Genomic DNA, 16,779 nt, shown 5'->3' on the forward strand with positions numbered 1-16,779 from the left:
GCCATGTATGGAAGTGAAACGTGGACAATAAATAGTTTGGACAAGAAGAGAATAGAAGCTTTCGAATTGTGGTGCTACAGAAGAATGCTGAAGATTAGATGGGTAGATCACATAACTAATGAGGAGGTAATGAATAGAATTGGGGAGAAGAGGAGTTTGTGGCTCAACTTGGCAAAAAGAAGGGACCAATTAGTAGGACATGTTCTGAGGCATCAAGGGATCACAAATTTAGTATTGTAGGGCAGCGTGAAGGGTAAAAATTGTAGAGGGAGACCAAGAGATGAATACACTAAGCAGATTCAGAAGGATGTAGGTTGCAGTAAGTACTGGGAGAAGAAGCTTGCACAGGATAGGGTAGCATGGAGAGCTGCATCAAACCAGTCTCAGGACTGAAGACCGCAACAACAAAAACAACAGTTTTCCTCCTGGGTGATAAAGATCCATATATGAGCTAGCTACCTTGTTTCTTTGATCCTGGTGACAAGATATTTCACTTAGTCATCCCCAGTACTGCCCAGTCAAAATGTGATCAAAGTACCCATTGTCATTTCAGTCTTGTGACCATGAAGCAAAAAAAATAGTGTGAAGCCCATATGGTCTTGCTCCACTCTGCTGTGAGTGAGTGTCACAGGAGACAATATTTTACCCCAATCTTTTCTGTTCAACATCAATGTTCATCAATAGAATACCTGCCAAAGTCTTATTGAAGTATCCTGTGAGGCCATTTATTTGCAAATGGTAGGCAGTTGTCATCCTATGGGTGATGTAACAATGTGAAATTACCTCTGATACTACTTCTGACTTCGAAGTTTTTCCGGGATCAGAGATCATCATGCAGGATGCTCCATGCATCAAAATGATGTCTTCTACAGTTTCTGGAGCCTCAGCAGTCAGCACAGCTTTGGTGGCAGCACAGCAGGTGAGGTAGTGGGTCCACACTATTATCTATTGATTGTCATTTGTCCCTTTCAGTAACCTCTCCAAGAGGTCGAATACAGTTCAGTTGAATGTTGTTGCTGCAGGCAGAATTGGTGTCAGATGCCCCAGAGATAACTTTGACACTTGCTTCCATCATTTATATTCCTTACAATGGCTCACATAGTGTCATAAGTGACTGGTACAGATCTGGTCTGTAATACATGCGTCTGATTCTGTCTAGAGTCTCCATAAATCCCAGGTGACCAGATGTTAGAGTGTTGTGGAAATAGTCCAGAATAGCTGGTTGTAGATGGACTGGGATGAGCAACCATTTCTTCCCCATTGGGTCATAGTTCCTCTTATATGCTGCTCCATTAAATAATTGAAATTTTCCCATGGTTGGTTCGTCGTCCTCCTCTAGTTTTCAGTACTCCCTCTCTTCAAGAAGGATGTCCTTTTATGCAGCGATGACCGAGATTTCATCCAAGCTGCTGTGTTCTGCCAAAGGATTCTTTGAAAGTCAGTTGGTATCATTGTGCTTGCATTCACTTTTGTACACCACTTTGATATCGTACTGCTTATGCCTCAGTGCCCGACTTGCCAGTCGACACAACGGATCTGTGCCAGTCATCTCAACGGATCCTTCATGCTAGTTAGCCACCATAAAGAAAGGTGGTTCCTCTAAACAGTGAATGGTTTGCCAAATAAGTACAGTCAGAACTTGTTAATTGGCCAAACCACTGCGAGGCACTCTTTCTCGGTTGTAAAATAGTTCTTCTTGGGCTTAGAGAGTTCCCTGAAAGCATGAACTGTCATCGTTTCAGCACCCTCCTGAATATGCACTTAACTGCACCTATCCCATATCCTCTAGTGTCAGTGTGAGGTCCTGCCTCGGCATTCTCGTGATACAATGCTAGGACTGAAGATGATGGTAGCATCACCTTAAGGACAAGTAAAGATCTTTGTTACACATTGTTCCAGGAAAATTTGGTGTTACCCTACTGCAGTTCTTGCAAATGATGTGCCTTGATACAGAAATCATTTATGAGTTGTTGGTAGTATGAGCACTTTCCAAGAAAACATTACACATCACGAATGTGCTGAGGAATCAGAAAGTCTATGACTGCTCTTATTTTCTTTGGATTGGGACAGACTGAGTCACCATTCACTAGATGCCATTGGGTCTTTATTACATGGGTGATGAAAGGCACTTCTCAGATTTGGGTGGAGGCCTGCAGTCTCAACACACTTCAACATGGTTGTTGTGAGGCTGAGATATTCTTCAAATGTGTTTAAAAGAATGTCTTCCAGACAGCAATGACATATCGTACATTTAAGGTGTTGAAGCAGGCTGTACTAATACATTCAAAGGTGACAGTCAAAACGACATAACTTTGAGTTCATAAAGGCTGTCAGGAGTTATAAAGGCAGTCCTTCTTCATTATAAGGACTGTAAGGAAGGACCAAGGACTCTCTAAAGGGTCAGTGACATGATCATGCAGCATCTTTGCCACTTCCTTCCGGATTATCCATCATGTAGTTGGCAAAACTATATGAATGCTGCCTGATTGATGGATGATCCCCAGTATTGATATTGTGTTTTACCATGGGCTATTTCATCTGACTTTTCCCCACTCTGGATCAGAAAGCATCCAAAATTGACATGGAATGTCTATCATGCACTGATGGTGTTCCTCGATCAGGCTAAATCCTAGTGGCAGTTTAATAGTAGCTTTCTGCTCTGTGTTATCCATAGTGGCAGCGGAATATGAGTTTCCATCAGTAACACTTAGCTGCGCTTTCTTGAATGGTTCAGCTGTCCCTATGATCATACCTTAAGGGATGAGTTGTGGCTGCTCATGACACTAAGTGATCAAAAGTTCTACTTGACCATGTATGATGCTTATGATCATTATTGGCATATAGAATTTCTTTGTAAGCCTGAGTAGCTTTCTGAAATTGACAGAAGCTTCACAGTTGAACCAAACATCTCAGCTGATCACTGAAACTCTTCTCACTGATGATGGCATGATAACAATGTCTGCAACAGCAAACAGCTGCCCAGAACAATCACTATTATGTGTGCTCATTGAAGTAGTTTAATAAGTCTGGAGCTCTGATCTTTCACAGTCTATGATGCTTTTGATGCATCGATCTAAGAACTACATTATGACTACAAATTCAATAAGTCAGAAAATTTGAACCACTGTGTTCTGTCATTGATAGTTGCTCTAGCAGTACATGTTCCTGTTGGCTAGACATATTTTCCATTTGCGACTTTCAGCTCCATCACCTTCGTGTTACATAACATACGCTTCTTTAGTTGGATGATAAGCACCCAACATCACAGAAACAGAAGCCCTTGAGCCGACTAGCACCCTGTCATGTTGGCCATTGATGATGGTGTCAGTGAGATATCTTGACTTCTTGGTGACTGTCATCCATGGAGGACTTGCATCTGTGATGACCTCACCTCCATAGGTGGTCGCCTCACGTAGTTTTCCTGAAGTCTGGGTCCAAGCAAGTGGCTGGTACCTCTGTAGGGCAACGGGAAATTGCTGCGGAGCATTGGGGAGCGACTTTGTCCAGGGTGTGGCAATGAGCTTGTCCCAGAGTTCAATTATAATCAACTGTGGCTGACTGACATGAATAGAACTTTCTCTGCAGTAGCATTCAGTGTGTCCAGAGCATCTACAGTGAAAACACATTGGCAGGTTATTGTTCGTCCTCCAAATGCCTTTTCTTCTGTTGGGCATTCTACTTTGCACAGAATTTGGTTGTACTTGCATTGGCCGGAAGCTGGGTTGTTGTTTCACATTCACAGCGTAAGTCCAAGTTGACAGAGTCTATTCTTCCAGGCACATTCAGCTTGTGGCACAGATTCATGGTAGAGATTGATTCACATCTTCTTCGACATTCTCTGTTGTCTCCTGATGTATCAGTTTGACATTCGAGGCTGCTTTCTCTTGTGTACTCTTGTCTTACTTTGTGACTTATGAGAGAGGTCTCATCTTACTCATTTTGTTGCTTTTTCATGACTTTCTAGCACCATTTGATGAATTATTCTGTTATTGTGGGATTCTGGATGAGAAGAGCTTGGAACATGTCTTCTCTGACTTCTTTAATCATTGTGTGATTTTATCAGCTTTTGTCATGTTATGAAGGTAGGCTCTGTTCTTCAATTGTTATTCTGCTAAGTGGACTTGCTGCCAATTGTTGCCAAATGTTTATGTAAGTTTGCCCAGTGATTTGTCCCAATTATTGAGCCATTGAACCACTGTTTGGCTGTCCCATTGAAGTAAATGTACACATTTGCCAAACACATCAAGTCATCCCACTTGTTGTATTTGGCAACTCAGTTGATTCCTTTCAGCCATTTTGTTAGGCCCTGACCAGTGTCTGCAGAAAATGGATGCATGCCTGGTGCGCAACTTACTTATTGGTGTTTTGGTATCCATCTGTCTCCTGAATAAATGGATCTTAGGAACAATGTACTGCTTGTATTCTGGCTGCTGTCTATGTAGGCAACTGCCCCTACATTGCCTAAATGGAGCCACCAGTGTCTTGTTAAAACCATGATCAGATCCAAATTCAAAGACAACATTGTGAGTGAAGTATGACACTTAGAACTAAAAGCACATTTATTGCTGACACCAACGTACAGCCAAAACCGAACTGACTTCATGAGCAGAGAGTGCCGTTATTTATACAAACACCGAATATTCAGAATCTTGTTATTTATACAAACATAAGATATTCCAGAAAATATAAACATTACAAATGTGAGACATTTCAGGAATCTTCTAGAAATGATAAATTCTAAACAGTAAATAATTGCTGGTTTCAGGGTTTGAACTGGTGACCAAAGAAAGTTAGATAGTACATTGCAAAATGCAGATACTGAATGTTTCATTTGGCTTTCATTTTTGTAGATTATACCTTTTGCAAGTTAGATGTAATGCAGTTCTTGGTCTTTTCTGTTATGTTTCGATTACTTCTGTTATTACAGTTGTCCTAAACTGTAGTGCATGTTGAAATTGTGGGTACTTACATCCACAGCTGAAGAAATTCTGCAAAAAGAGTTTCACTTTATCTGCAAATCTTTGTTTGATAGAATGCTAGATACAATAGCCAACATCTAGCACACCATCCATGTACTATTGTTAATGTGATGCGTTGAAAAATAAAGATGAAAGACAATATAATTTGGCCTTCCATATTCAATCTAACGTAGGGAGTGGTTGACTTTTCCCGTAATAAATATGTTAAGATAAGCTAGTGAGGCAGTTTCTGTAGTTTCATAGCACATGAATAAGATTGCAAATTTTTCCATCTCACTATGAGAGACTGATAACATATCACATTGACATTAGTAACAACATGTTAGTTTGCATCTGATGTGCTCTTGTACTATATTTCTGTAAGTATAGTGATAGTTTTACTTGAATACAATATGTGTAGGTATGGACATGTGTATGAGAAGCTTCTTAAATGTCCTGTGTATTTTTGAAAATTCGTTTGAGACTCTTTCAAAGATTTGCTGCAGAATTCTAGAACATATATAGAGTTTGAACATATAATAAATTTCCTAGAGACTGAAAAACTTATGTCCATGAATGAGCATTGTTTTAGAAATCATTGCTTTTGTGAAACTCAGCTTGCCCTTTTCTCACATGATATAGTGTGAACTGTGGATGAAGGGCACAGGCAGATTCCATACTTCTAAATTTCCAAAAAGCATTTGACATGGTACCTCAGTGCAGACTGTTAATGAAGATGTGACCATACAGAATAGGTACACAGATGTGCAAGAGGCTGCAAAACTTCTTAAGTAGTAGGACCCAGTATGTTGTCCTCAATGGCGAGTGTTCATCAGAGAGAAGCGTATCATCAGGAGTGCCCCAGGGGAGCGTGATAGAATATTGCTATATTTTTTAAATGCATAAATTATCTGGCAGACAGGGTGGGCAGGAATCTGTGGTTGTTTGCTGATGGTGCTGTGGAGACAAAATTTCTGGTTGGTATGATGAATGGCAGCCAGCTCTAAATGTAGAAAAACGTAATGAATGCAGATGTATAGGAAAAACAAATCCATATATTTGGATACAGCATTAGTAGTGTCCTGCTTGATGTAATCATGTCATACAAATATCTGGACATAACATTGCAAAGCGAAATGGAATAGCATGTGAGGATTGTGATTCAGAAGATGAATTGTCGGCTTGGGTTTATTGGCAGAATTTTAGGAAAGTGTGGTTCATCTGTAAAGGAGGCTGCATATAGGACACTAGTGTGACCTATTCTTGAGTACAGCTTAAGTGTTTGGGGTCCACACTATGTCAGATTAAAGGGAGACATCGAAACAGTTCAGAGGCAGCCTGCTAGAGTTGTTACCGGTTACCATAGCAAGTGCTATGGAGATGCTTAGGAACTCAAATGCAAAACCCTGGATGGAAGACGACATTATTTTCAAGGAACACTATTGGGAAATTTGAGAGAACCAGCATTTGAAGCTTACTGCATAATGATCCTGCGCCTGCTAACATACATTTTGCATAAAGGCCACAAAGGTAAGATACAAGAAATTAGGGCTCATATGGAGGCCTACAGACTTGCCCCTAGCTATGTCTGTGAGTGGAACAGGAAAGGACAAAACTAAGACTGATACAGGAGACCCTTTGCCGCACACAATAAAGTGGTTTGTGGAGTATGTATTTAGATGTATATGCAACAATATTTGAGAAAAGGAAAGTTGCCACTCATCATATAGCGGAGATACTGAGCCACAGATGGGCACAACAAAAAGACTGTCACAAATATAACTTCGGCCAGTAAGGCCTTCGTCAAAATTAGATGACAAACACACACGTACACACTCATGCAAATGCAACTCACACACACATTGATAGATGTATATGTAGACATAGATGTAGAAGCAAATATGAAGTATGTCTTTTTGAGTTGTGATCCACTGGCATACTGTCTATGTTATTATTTTCTTTATATATAAAAAACAAAGATGAGGTGACTTACCGAACAAAAGCGCTGGCAGGTCGATAGACACACAAACAAACACAAACATACACACAAAATTCAAGCTTTCGCAACAAACTGTTGCCTCATCAGGAAAGAGGGAAGGAGAGGGGAAGACGAAAGGAAGTGGGTTTTAAGGGAGAGGGTAAGGAGTCATTCCAATCCCGGGAGCGGAAAGACTTACCTTAGGGGGAAAAAAGGACAGGTATACACTCGCACACACGCACATATCCATCCACACATACAGACACAAGCAGACATTGATGTCTGCTTGTGTCTGTATGTGTGGATGGATATGTGCGTGTGTGCGAGTGTATACCTGTCCTTTTTTCCCCCTAAGGTAAGTCTTTCCGCTCCCGGGATTGGAATGACTCCTTACCCTCTCCCTTAAAACCCACTTCCTTTCGTCTTCCCCTCTCCTTCCCTCTTTCCTGATGAGGCAACAGTTTGTTGCGAAAGCTTGAATTTTGTGTGTATGTTTGTGTTTGTTTGTGTGTCTATCGACCTGCCAGCGCTTTTGTTCGGTAAGTCACCTCATCTTTGTTTTTTATATATAATTTTTCCCACGTGGAATGTTTCCTTCCATTATATTATTATTTTCTTTGTTTAAAAATAGTCACGTTGTCACAGCCATACCTGTCTACTTTATAATTTCTTTTGTTTTCAAGGCCTCTCTTCCACAGTCACAGTTTTAAAGTAATATTGGCATTATCTGGTCTTTTGAAATTGTAATAAAGCCTTATTTGGACCAGAAACATTTCGTTTTATTTAATGCATCTTCAGTGGTCAGTAGGAGCCACAAAATAGACCACTGAAGATGCTTTCAAACAGCAAAACATATCTGGTCCAATTAAGTTTTCATTACAGTTGCGACAGGCAGAATAGCTCCTGTATTATTTCACATAATTTCTTTTGAGATTTACTCTGAAGCACCAAAGAAACTGATATAGGCATGCATATTCAAATATAGAGATATGAAAACAGGCAGAATGTGGCACTGTGGTTGGCAAACCCTTTATAAGTCAACAAGTGTGTGGCATAGTTGTTAGATTGGTTACTGCTGCTACAATTGCAGGATGAGACGCTTGAAGTAGTAAATGAGTATTGCTATTTGGGGAACAAAATAACTAATGATGGTCGAAGTAGAGAGGATATAAAATGAAGACTGGCAATGGCAAGGAAAGGATTTCTGAAGAAGAGAAATTTGTTAACATCGAGTATAGATTTAAGTGTCAGGAAGTTGTTTCTGAAAGTATTTGCATGGAGTGTAGCCGTGTATGGAAGTGAAACATGGACGATAAATAATTTAGACAAGAAAAGAATAGAAGCTTTCGAAATGTGGTGCTACAGAAGAATGATGAAGATTAGATGGGTAGATCACATAACTAATGCGGAGGTATTGAATAGAATTGGAGAGAAGAGAAATTTGTGGCACAACTTGACTAGAAGAAGGGATCGGTTGGTTGGGCATATTCTGAGGCATCAAGGGATCACCAATTTATTATTGGAGGGCAGCGTGGAGGGTAAAAATCACAGAGGGATACCAAGAGATGAATACACTAAACAGATTCAGAAGAATTAAGTTTGCAGTAGGTACTGGGAGATGCAGAACCTTGCACAGGATAGAGTAGCATGGAGAGCTGCATCGAACCAGTCTCTAGACTGAAGACGACAACAACAACAAAGATTTAAGTGAGTTTGAATGTGGTGTTACTGTCGGCGCACAAGTGATGGGCCACAGCATCTCAGAGGTAGTGATGACGTGGGGATTTTCCCATATGATCATTTCATGAGTTTACTGTGAATATCAGGAATCCAGTAAAACATCAAATCTCCGACACATTGTGGCCGGAAAAAGATCCTGCAAGAATGGGACCAACGACAACTGAAGAGAATCATTCAACATGACAGAAGTGCAATCCTTCTGCAGATTGCTGCAGATTTCAGTGCTGGGCCATCAACAAGCATCAGCGTGTGAACCATTCAACAAAAAATCATCGATATGGGCTGTTGCAGCCAAAGGCCCACTTGTGTACCCTTGATGATTGTACGACACAAAGCTTTACCTGGGCTCGTTAACACTGACATTGAACTGTTGATGACTGGAAACATGTTGCCTCATCAATCCATGTGAGATGCCTTGCAACATGCTATTCAGAAGAGATCTCCACCCCCTTGTAGTACTACTTCAGACATTAGTCGAGTCCATGCCACATCTTGTTGCGGCACTTCTGCATGCTCATAGTGGCCCTACAAGATATTAGGCAAATCTTCCAGTTTCTTTGGCTCTTCAGTGTAGATATGTTCAAAATTTAATGATGCTATTAGTACTGCACAGGGAATTTTATTAGGGTCTTTACTTCAAACTGTGGTCTGTCCTCTACTTTGTTTCAATTTTTACTTCCTCCAACCACTCAAATAATAATTTGATTTCTTCCACCATCTTGTTCATCTTTTTATCTAACTGAGATGACCGTTTAAGTATTCCCAGTGACCACATTTCCTTTATGTCTACCAGAAAACATTTTCAGCAAACAACCTTTTGGTTCTGTACTCATGTGACAGTTTAAAATACATAATGGACAATTGCTTAAAATGTACATAGTGTTGACTGGTGCCTTTGGCCCACTTATTGTGACGTTGTCGTTCCTAAGTGGTTAAAGTGTCTCATGATGATGTACAAACTGAAACTAGTGATGAAGTAACAATAAAAAGCTATCCATATTGTTCAGTAGTATTCCATGATTAGTATCTGAAGACTTTTGTAACAAAACATTTTTGTGGGCGTTTGTTTACAGTCAATAATTTTTCAATTTTTACAGCTGAAGATTACCTGTACTGGGCTGACAGTGACCATGGAACAGTTACAAGAATCCGTCGTGATGGCACAGGCAGAGAAGAAGTTGTGGAACACTTTGAATCTATTGAGAATATTCCTATTGACTGGATATCAGGTAAGCTGTTTTAATCAGCATTTACAACTTTATCTAATTTTATGATTCACTTTATAAAACTATTAGTTGTGTGGATTTGTTTCTGCTTTTCTGAAAGATGCCATATATGAGTTCATTAAATAACAATTCTTCAGAAAAGAACAGTTCTTCAGAAAAGAATTTTTATTTATAGGTTTAAATAGTATTTCTATCTTAACTGAAGATGTATTGTAGTCAGTATTTTGTGCATTGAAATAGTGACTATGGTAAAAATTTTCTGAACAAAAAGTGTAATGCTATACTAATAATTTAGCTTCTGTAAGCTTGAGTTTAGCTTCTGTAAGCTTGAGTTTATTATTTACAAAAAGAGAACTTGGTGCAGCACTGTTGTGGATTCATTGCAGCCCCTTAAACATTATAGATTTCAAACCAGCAGTAATATGAGTTTTTATCTGCAGATACAAAGAGAAGAGAGTCATGGATATATAGACAATTGGAAATAAAGGCTCATGCCCTGTTAGATGTTGTACAAATGGGTGAATGATAATTATGGAGAAGAATAAAGAGAGAGAGAGAGAGAATAATTCAGTCGGACTGGAGTGGAGGTGCTGTGGAAGAAAAGTGTGCACAGTTGCACAGTATTTGTAAATGTTTTCGTTGTTATTGTAATATCAAGCCATTTAAATAAAGTCGGAAAATCATAGGTTTCATTAAGTAGCATAAAAAATTACCCTTACAAAAAGGCAATGCCGATACCAGGTTTTAGAACCTAAGGCTTTGTCATCTACAAAAGAAGAAACTATATGGCAGGTGAGAGAACCTCAAACAATACAATAGCCAGCACATATTTGGTGATCTAGATAGTTCCATTGGTGTTTTAAGTCAGTTGAGTTTGAAACATATATGAAGGTTATTGATTATTCATGACACCAAAGCTATTCAAGAAACAGAATATTTTTAATGCAAGATAATCTCCTGGTAAGTGCATGGATGACTCACAATGGAGATAAGTAAAATTTTCCCAAAGCATCATAACCAAAGGTAAGACCATACTCAGTTTGAAATCATTTAGTTGCTATTGGGAACTCTCATTATTATACTCTCTATAGAGTTATAATGACAGTCAAGATAGACACAGACAATCAGGTACTGTCATCCCAATGAAGGCACTCACTGAAACTAAAAGGCCTGATAAGTCTTAAGCTAAGGTGACATAGTTTGGCTACTTACTTTTCTAAAGTTGTGTATTGAACACTTTGCAAGTTTATTGAAACAGTGAGCACTTACCAAGTGGCATCAGGAGGAAGTTCTCTCTGTTCTTCATAACAGAACCTAACTAAACATTCAAGTTTTTAGAATTTTGTTGAGGCATTCATCACATGTTTTTGTGACACTCCACACCTGTTTAGAGTTTATTGTTCTGGTACTTTCCTGCACTTTTTCTTCTCCAGCTTTTTTTTCAGTATCCTAAAATGCAAAATGCTCTTGGAAGGCTCAAGGCGTTATGTTGAATCATGTGCATTGTATTAAATAATCTTAAATCATTCAGAAACAGGCTAAGAATAAATTATTCAGTAGTAAAAATTCTTGGAATATAGAAAGTTTTCACTCAAATAATTTTGTTCTGCCTTATTTTTTATAATTGTGTGTTTCTCTTATGAATAGTAATTTTAAAAATAGAGAATAGCCACATGAAAGCGTACCATTTTGGAAAAATTGTTGTTAAACAATTTTTTTCACAACTTTTTGTTATTGCAATTGCTTCTTGACAATGTTTAGCTACCACAATCTGTAAATCCACACTTTATCATGACACTCCTGCTCTCTCTCTCTCTCTCTCTCTCTCTCTCTCTTCCCTTCTCTCTCTCTTATATATATATATATATATATATATATATATATATATATATATATATATAATAGAGGGAAACATTCCACGTGGGAAAAATATATCTAAAAAGAAAGATGATGAAACTTACCAAACAAAAGCGCTGGCAGGTCGATAGACACACAAACAAACACAAACATACACACAAAATTCTAGCTTTCGCAACCAATGGTTGCCTCGTCAGGAAAGAGGGAAGGAGAAGGAAAGACAAAAGGATATGGGTTTTAAGGGAGAGGGTAAGGAGTCATTCCAATCCCGGGAGCGGAAAGACTTACCTTAGGGGGAAAAAAGGACAGGTTACACTCGCACACACACACACATATCCATCCACACATACACAGACACAAGCAGACATTTGTAAAGGCAAAGAGTTTCTGCTTGTGTCTGTATGTGTGGATGGATATGTGCGTGTGTGCGAGTGTATACCTGTCCTTTTTTCCCCCTAAGGTAAGTCTTTCCGCTCCCGGGATTGGAATGACTCCTTACCCTCTCCTTTAAAACCCACTTCCTTTCGTCTTCCCCTCTCCTTCCCTCTTTCCTGATGAGGCAACAGTTTGTTGCGAAAGCTTGAATTTTGTGTGTATGTTTGTGTTTGTTTGTGTGTCTATCGACCTGCCAGCGCTTTTGTTCGGTAAGTCACCTCATCTTTGTTTTTATATATATATATATATATATATATATATATATATATATATATATATATATATATATATATATAATGGAAGGAAACATTCCACGTGGGAAAAATTATATATAAAAACAAAGATGAGGTGACTTACCGAACAAAAGCGCTGGCAGGTCGATAGATACACAAACATACACACAAAATTCAAGCTTTCGCAACAAACTGTTGCCTCTGTTTGTTGCGAAAGCTTGAATTTTGTGTGTATGTTTGTGTTTGTTTGTGTATCTATCGACCTGCCAGCGCTTTTGTTCGGTAAGTCACCTCATCTTTGTTTTTTATATATATATATATATATATATATATATATATATATATATATATATATATATAAATTAAAACAGTTTTCAGATAACACTGTGTTTCATTGTCTCTTTAAGACATTTGCTATTGGTAATTTCCCTCTCTTTTACTGGTAATACAAGTTATTCCTTTTGGTTTTAGGGTTGGCAGTTGACTGGATTGGCAAAAACCTTTACTGGACTGATCCAAAATTCAATATAATTGAAGTGGCCCGACTAAATGGCTCGTGTCGCTATGTTTTGATAAATGGCAATCTGTCGAGGCCAGCAGCCATTGCCGTTGACCCAGTTGCAGGATTCCTTTTCTGGAGTGATATAGGCAAAGAACCAAGGTTGGAACGTTCCAGACTTGATGGTTCTGATCGAATAATTCTCTTAAATGACACTACCATCCATGTCAACGATATTGCTATTGATTATCAGGTGTGTTAATGTGTTCTGTTATGTATTTTGGTTTATGAATTGGAATAGTTCTTCTGTAAGTAGTTGCTAACAGTTGCTACTATAAGACTAACAGTTATTAGCTTTTTGAAGAAGGAGTTAAATCACTACATTACCAAGAATAAATAAAATAAAAAGTAGGTGATTTTTGGGTCCTCAGATCAGTAAGTTGTCCCCTTATGAAGGCTTCTTTGAGGAGCTGTCTGAAGAGGCATCTTTTCAAATAGCAATATCCTATTCATACTGTCTTGTTAATTATTCTACATAATACATGAGAAACATGCAAACCTCATAGGCCAACAGTTCATTAACTTATTATAATGTAGTTACTTCTTTCGTTCATAAGCTCTGTCATGTATTCAAAGGGTTTATAATAAGATAATTACAACCTGCTATTTTAAAATATTTGGAGGATTATGTCTTTAGCTTATAAAGCAAATTTAAAAGAAATGTCCAATATTCTTACAAGAGATACTACTGGTCAAACCTGGCATAAAAAGTCATGTAAACATATGTGTGAAAACAAATAGTTGTTGAACTCGGAGCTAATGCGCTTTAGTCAAGATTTGACTATACTGAATGGTGTGGGCTGTCTTCCTGTTGGTGTTAATCACACATTTCTTATTGTGTGTGTTTCTCTCTGTGCTTAGTTCTGTAACTGTTATTGTGTTATCATAGCTCTTAACAAATGTCTCATACTTTAGGCATTCCATATCTATTGTTAGGAGATGTGCTGCCCTCAGAACAAGATTAGTGTTTCTGTGGAGAGTGAACAATGTAAACTGTGAAATGGAGTCCTATTATTTCATGTGGGAAATGAGAGGCATGGTATTCTGCTGTGGTTTAGCTTATGGCATTGATTAATAGTCACATGCCATACACCCCTAACAGCATCCACTGTATCACATTCCATCTGAAGGAATTTTTGGCATATTCGAGTGACTTGCAGACACCTGCTTATTCACAAAAGCACAAGGGATCATGATAGCCTTTGCACAGTTTGCAAGTCAGATATGATGGAGTAAGTGTTGCATTAAGTACAAGGAATTCGTGAAGCAAGTCTGTCAAGAATTTGAGTTGCTGAAGATGCAAACCACATTCTTGTGGTTGGTCAGTTCTGTAAGGGCAGACATTTTATTCATGTCAAATCATGTATGGGCAATTCAGATCCCTCAAGCAATCATAAATACAATGCATCAGGTTCGATTTATTTTAAATGTGTATGCAGGAATTGTGGGTGAAAGATTCATAAGGCCACACAGTTTACCAAACAAATTAACATGTGCTGGTTGTAACCAATTTCTGTGTGACAGATTGCTCACACTATTGGTGGAACACTATCCTTGCAGAAAGACAACTGATGTGGTTTGTCCACAGTGGGTGTACCACCTCATTCTCTACACCTCATATGGCAGTGACTAATGTATTTACACAAATCTGATGCACAATCAAATGTATTATGCACCCCAATTTTAGAAATTAAAATCATTAATAAAGAGCTTGTTGGCACATCACTGGTATGCTACATTTATTTTACACAACAATGGATGTATATATAAACAGTCAAAACAACAACAATTTTCGGTGACCTATTGTTAAGTGACAAAGTCATTATCATAAAACAATGCCCAGCTTGGTTACATACATGACGTGCAAACAAACCTGCTGTAATTTTCGGGCATTACACATTGTTATTCAAAATGTCACCATTACTAATATTCTCTGAGGAGTCTGCATCAGAAACAGATTCATTTCCTCTTTCCGCATCATCCTCAGTGTTATTCCAGAGTACACCATCTACACTGCCATCTAGGGAATTTAAAATACAGCATTTCTTGAATGATTTTATGATCATTGGTGCTTTTATGCTTTTCCTGGTAGCTGAAACTCATTATGCAAGAATGTGGGGTGCAGCATGCTTAATTTTTCATGTCGGTGTCAGTTCATGGTTTGGTTTGCAAAGTCATTTGTTGCACTGTTCCTGACCATAACCTTTAAAAGGTTTATTTGTACTAATACCTGGGGATTCTAACACAGAAGTCATTTCTCCAGAAATAACAAGAAGATCATTGGGTAGGCTGTGGATCTTGTTTTTTACATTGTCAGGGAGATGTCCATGAAATGCATAAAGATAAAGTATTGATGGTAATTTAGAAAGTCTATGAGGATGGAGTTTCCATATGTTTCAGAGCAAGTCAATCATTAAAGTTTCAGTCACCCATACTCTCCCTGGATTTCGAAAAATGGCGTCATCAGGGAGCAGTTTTTGGGGGTCTTGAGGCTTGTTTTCTGCTTGAAGATTAAGAAATTGGAAAGTTTGCAGCATCTGCTGTGACTGCCAGCATTACAGTTAAACAGTGTTTTTCACTACCTGATATTTTGACAGCAACTTGTTATGTCTCCTTCACATCAGTCATGTAATAATGTAGAATATCAAACCAAATTGGTAGCTTATCGACATTGCCTATTTGGCCCATCTAAAAAAATCTTCTCTTTCCAAAGTGTTTTCTCAAAACCCTGTGGAAGCTTTTGGCATACTATCTGTACAGCATCGTAGAAATAAGCCCGCCCATTTCATAAAGTGATCAGCCCATCCGTGTCTAGCCTTAAACTCTTACCTTGGTATATTAAGAACTACAGCCACCTCTTTTGCTTTGTTTCTTATGGTGTCACTAGTCATAGGTTTCCCATTCTTCCTCCTTTCATGGACAAATTTCAAAACTTTTACTTCAACAACGGGATGTATTCCTTTGTGAGGGCCAGTGAATTTTTTTCTAGTAGCAGCAGTTGCAAATAATATCAATTTCCGTATCTCCCATAAGTGGATGTTACTCTTAGCTACATTGAACTCTTGTCCCACCCTCCTGTTATCATTTTTTATATAAAGAATTACTTTACATTTGAAAGTAGCATCATGCAGTGTTCTCTGCTTGCCTTTGATTTTGTGACTACCTTATGTAAACACACTATGCAGTATAAGCCAGTCGTAATGTAACAAAGTTGAAAATCACAACAATGCATTGTGATTTAAGGAACAACACCTAAATTTCAATTATGTTGCTGATGAACAATAGATTTAAGTTTGTAATCGAATCTAATGCACCATTGAATCTTATGTGCACCCCAATTTTGAATACTGCATGCAGTAAAAAAAAAAAAGAGTGCACATTAGATTTGTGGATATACGGCAACAAACATTTAATGAGCAATGTTCTGCTCAAGGAGGTCCAGTAGCTTGGTCTCATTATTCATCTGACCATAATCCTGTAAGATTTCAAGCTGTGGGGACATTGCAAGACTTTTATATATTCCACAACCATCAACAAAATGTACACATTATCAGAGCATGTGTTTCGTGCATGTGACCAAATCCATGGGCAGCCAGGTGTTTTTGCACAAGTTCTTGGTTCCTTGAGGAGGAGCAGTAAAAGATAGGCAAGAGTGAGTGATAACCTCATTGAACACTTTTAGTAGTGTCAACAGAGAGATGGCTATCATAAAACAAAAAGGCGCATTTGTTTCCAGATGTGTTTATAGGACTTTTTTGTCTGATTTTGATCAGTACTGTCTCCTCTAATAATA

At 38.4% G+C, this 16,779-nt stretch overlaps 1 protein-coding gene across 1 annotated transcript in view; it reads left to right on the top strand.

The window, feature by feature from the left end:
- Positions 1-16,779, top strand: part of LOC126416607 (low-density lipoprotein receptor-related protein 1) — a 772,143-nt gene that overhangs the window by 555,463 nt on the left and 199,901 nt on the right. The window contains exons 33-34 of the mRNA XM_050084360.1: positions 9,774-9,905; positions 12,899-13,179. Of these exons, the coding sequence (XP_049940317.1) occupies positions 9,774-9,905; positions 12,899-13,179 (413 nt within the window). The remainder of the gene's footprint in view (positions 1-9,773; positions 9,906-12,898; positions 13,180-16,779) is intronic.

This window comes from Schistocerca serialis, chromosome 8 (genome assembly GCF_023864345.2).
Source record: "Schistocerca serialis cubense isolate TAMUIC-IGC-003099 chromosome 8, iqSchSeri2.2, whole genome shotgun sequence".
NCBI lineage: Eukaryota > Metazoa > Arthropoda > Insecta > Orthoptera > Acrididae > Schistocerca > Schistocerca serialis.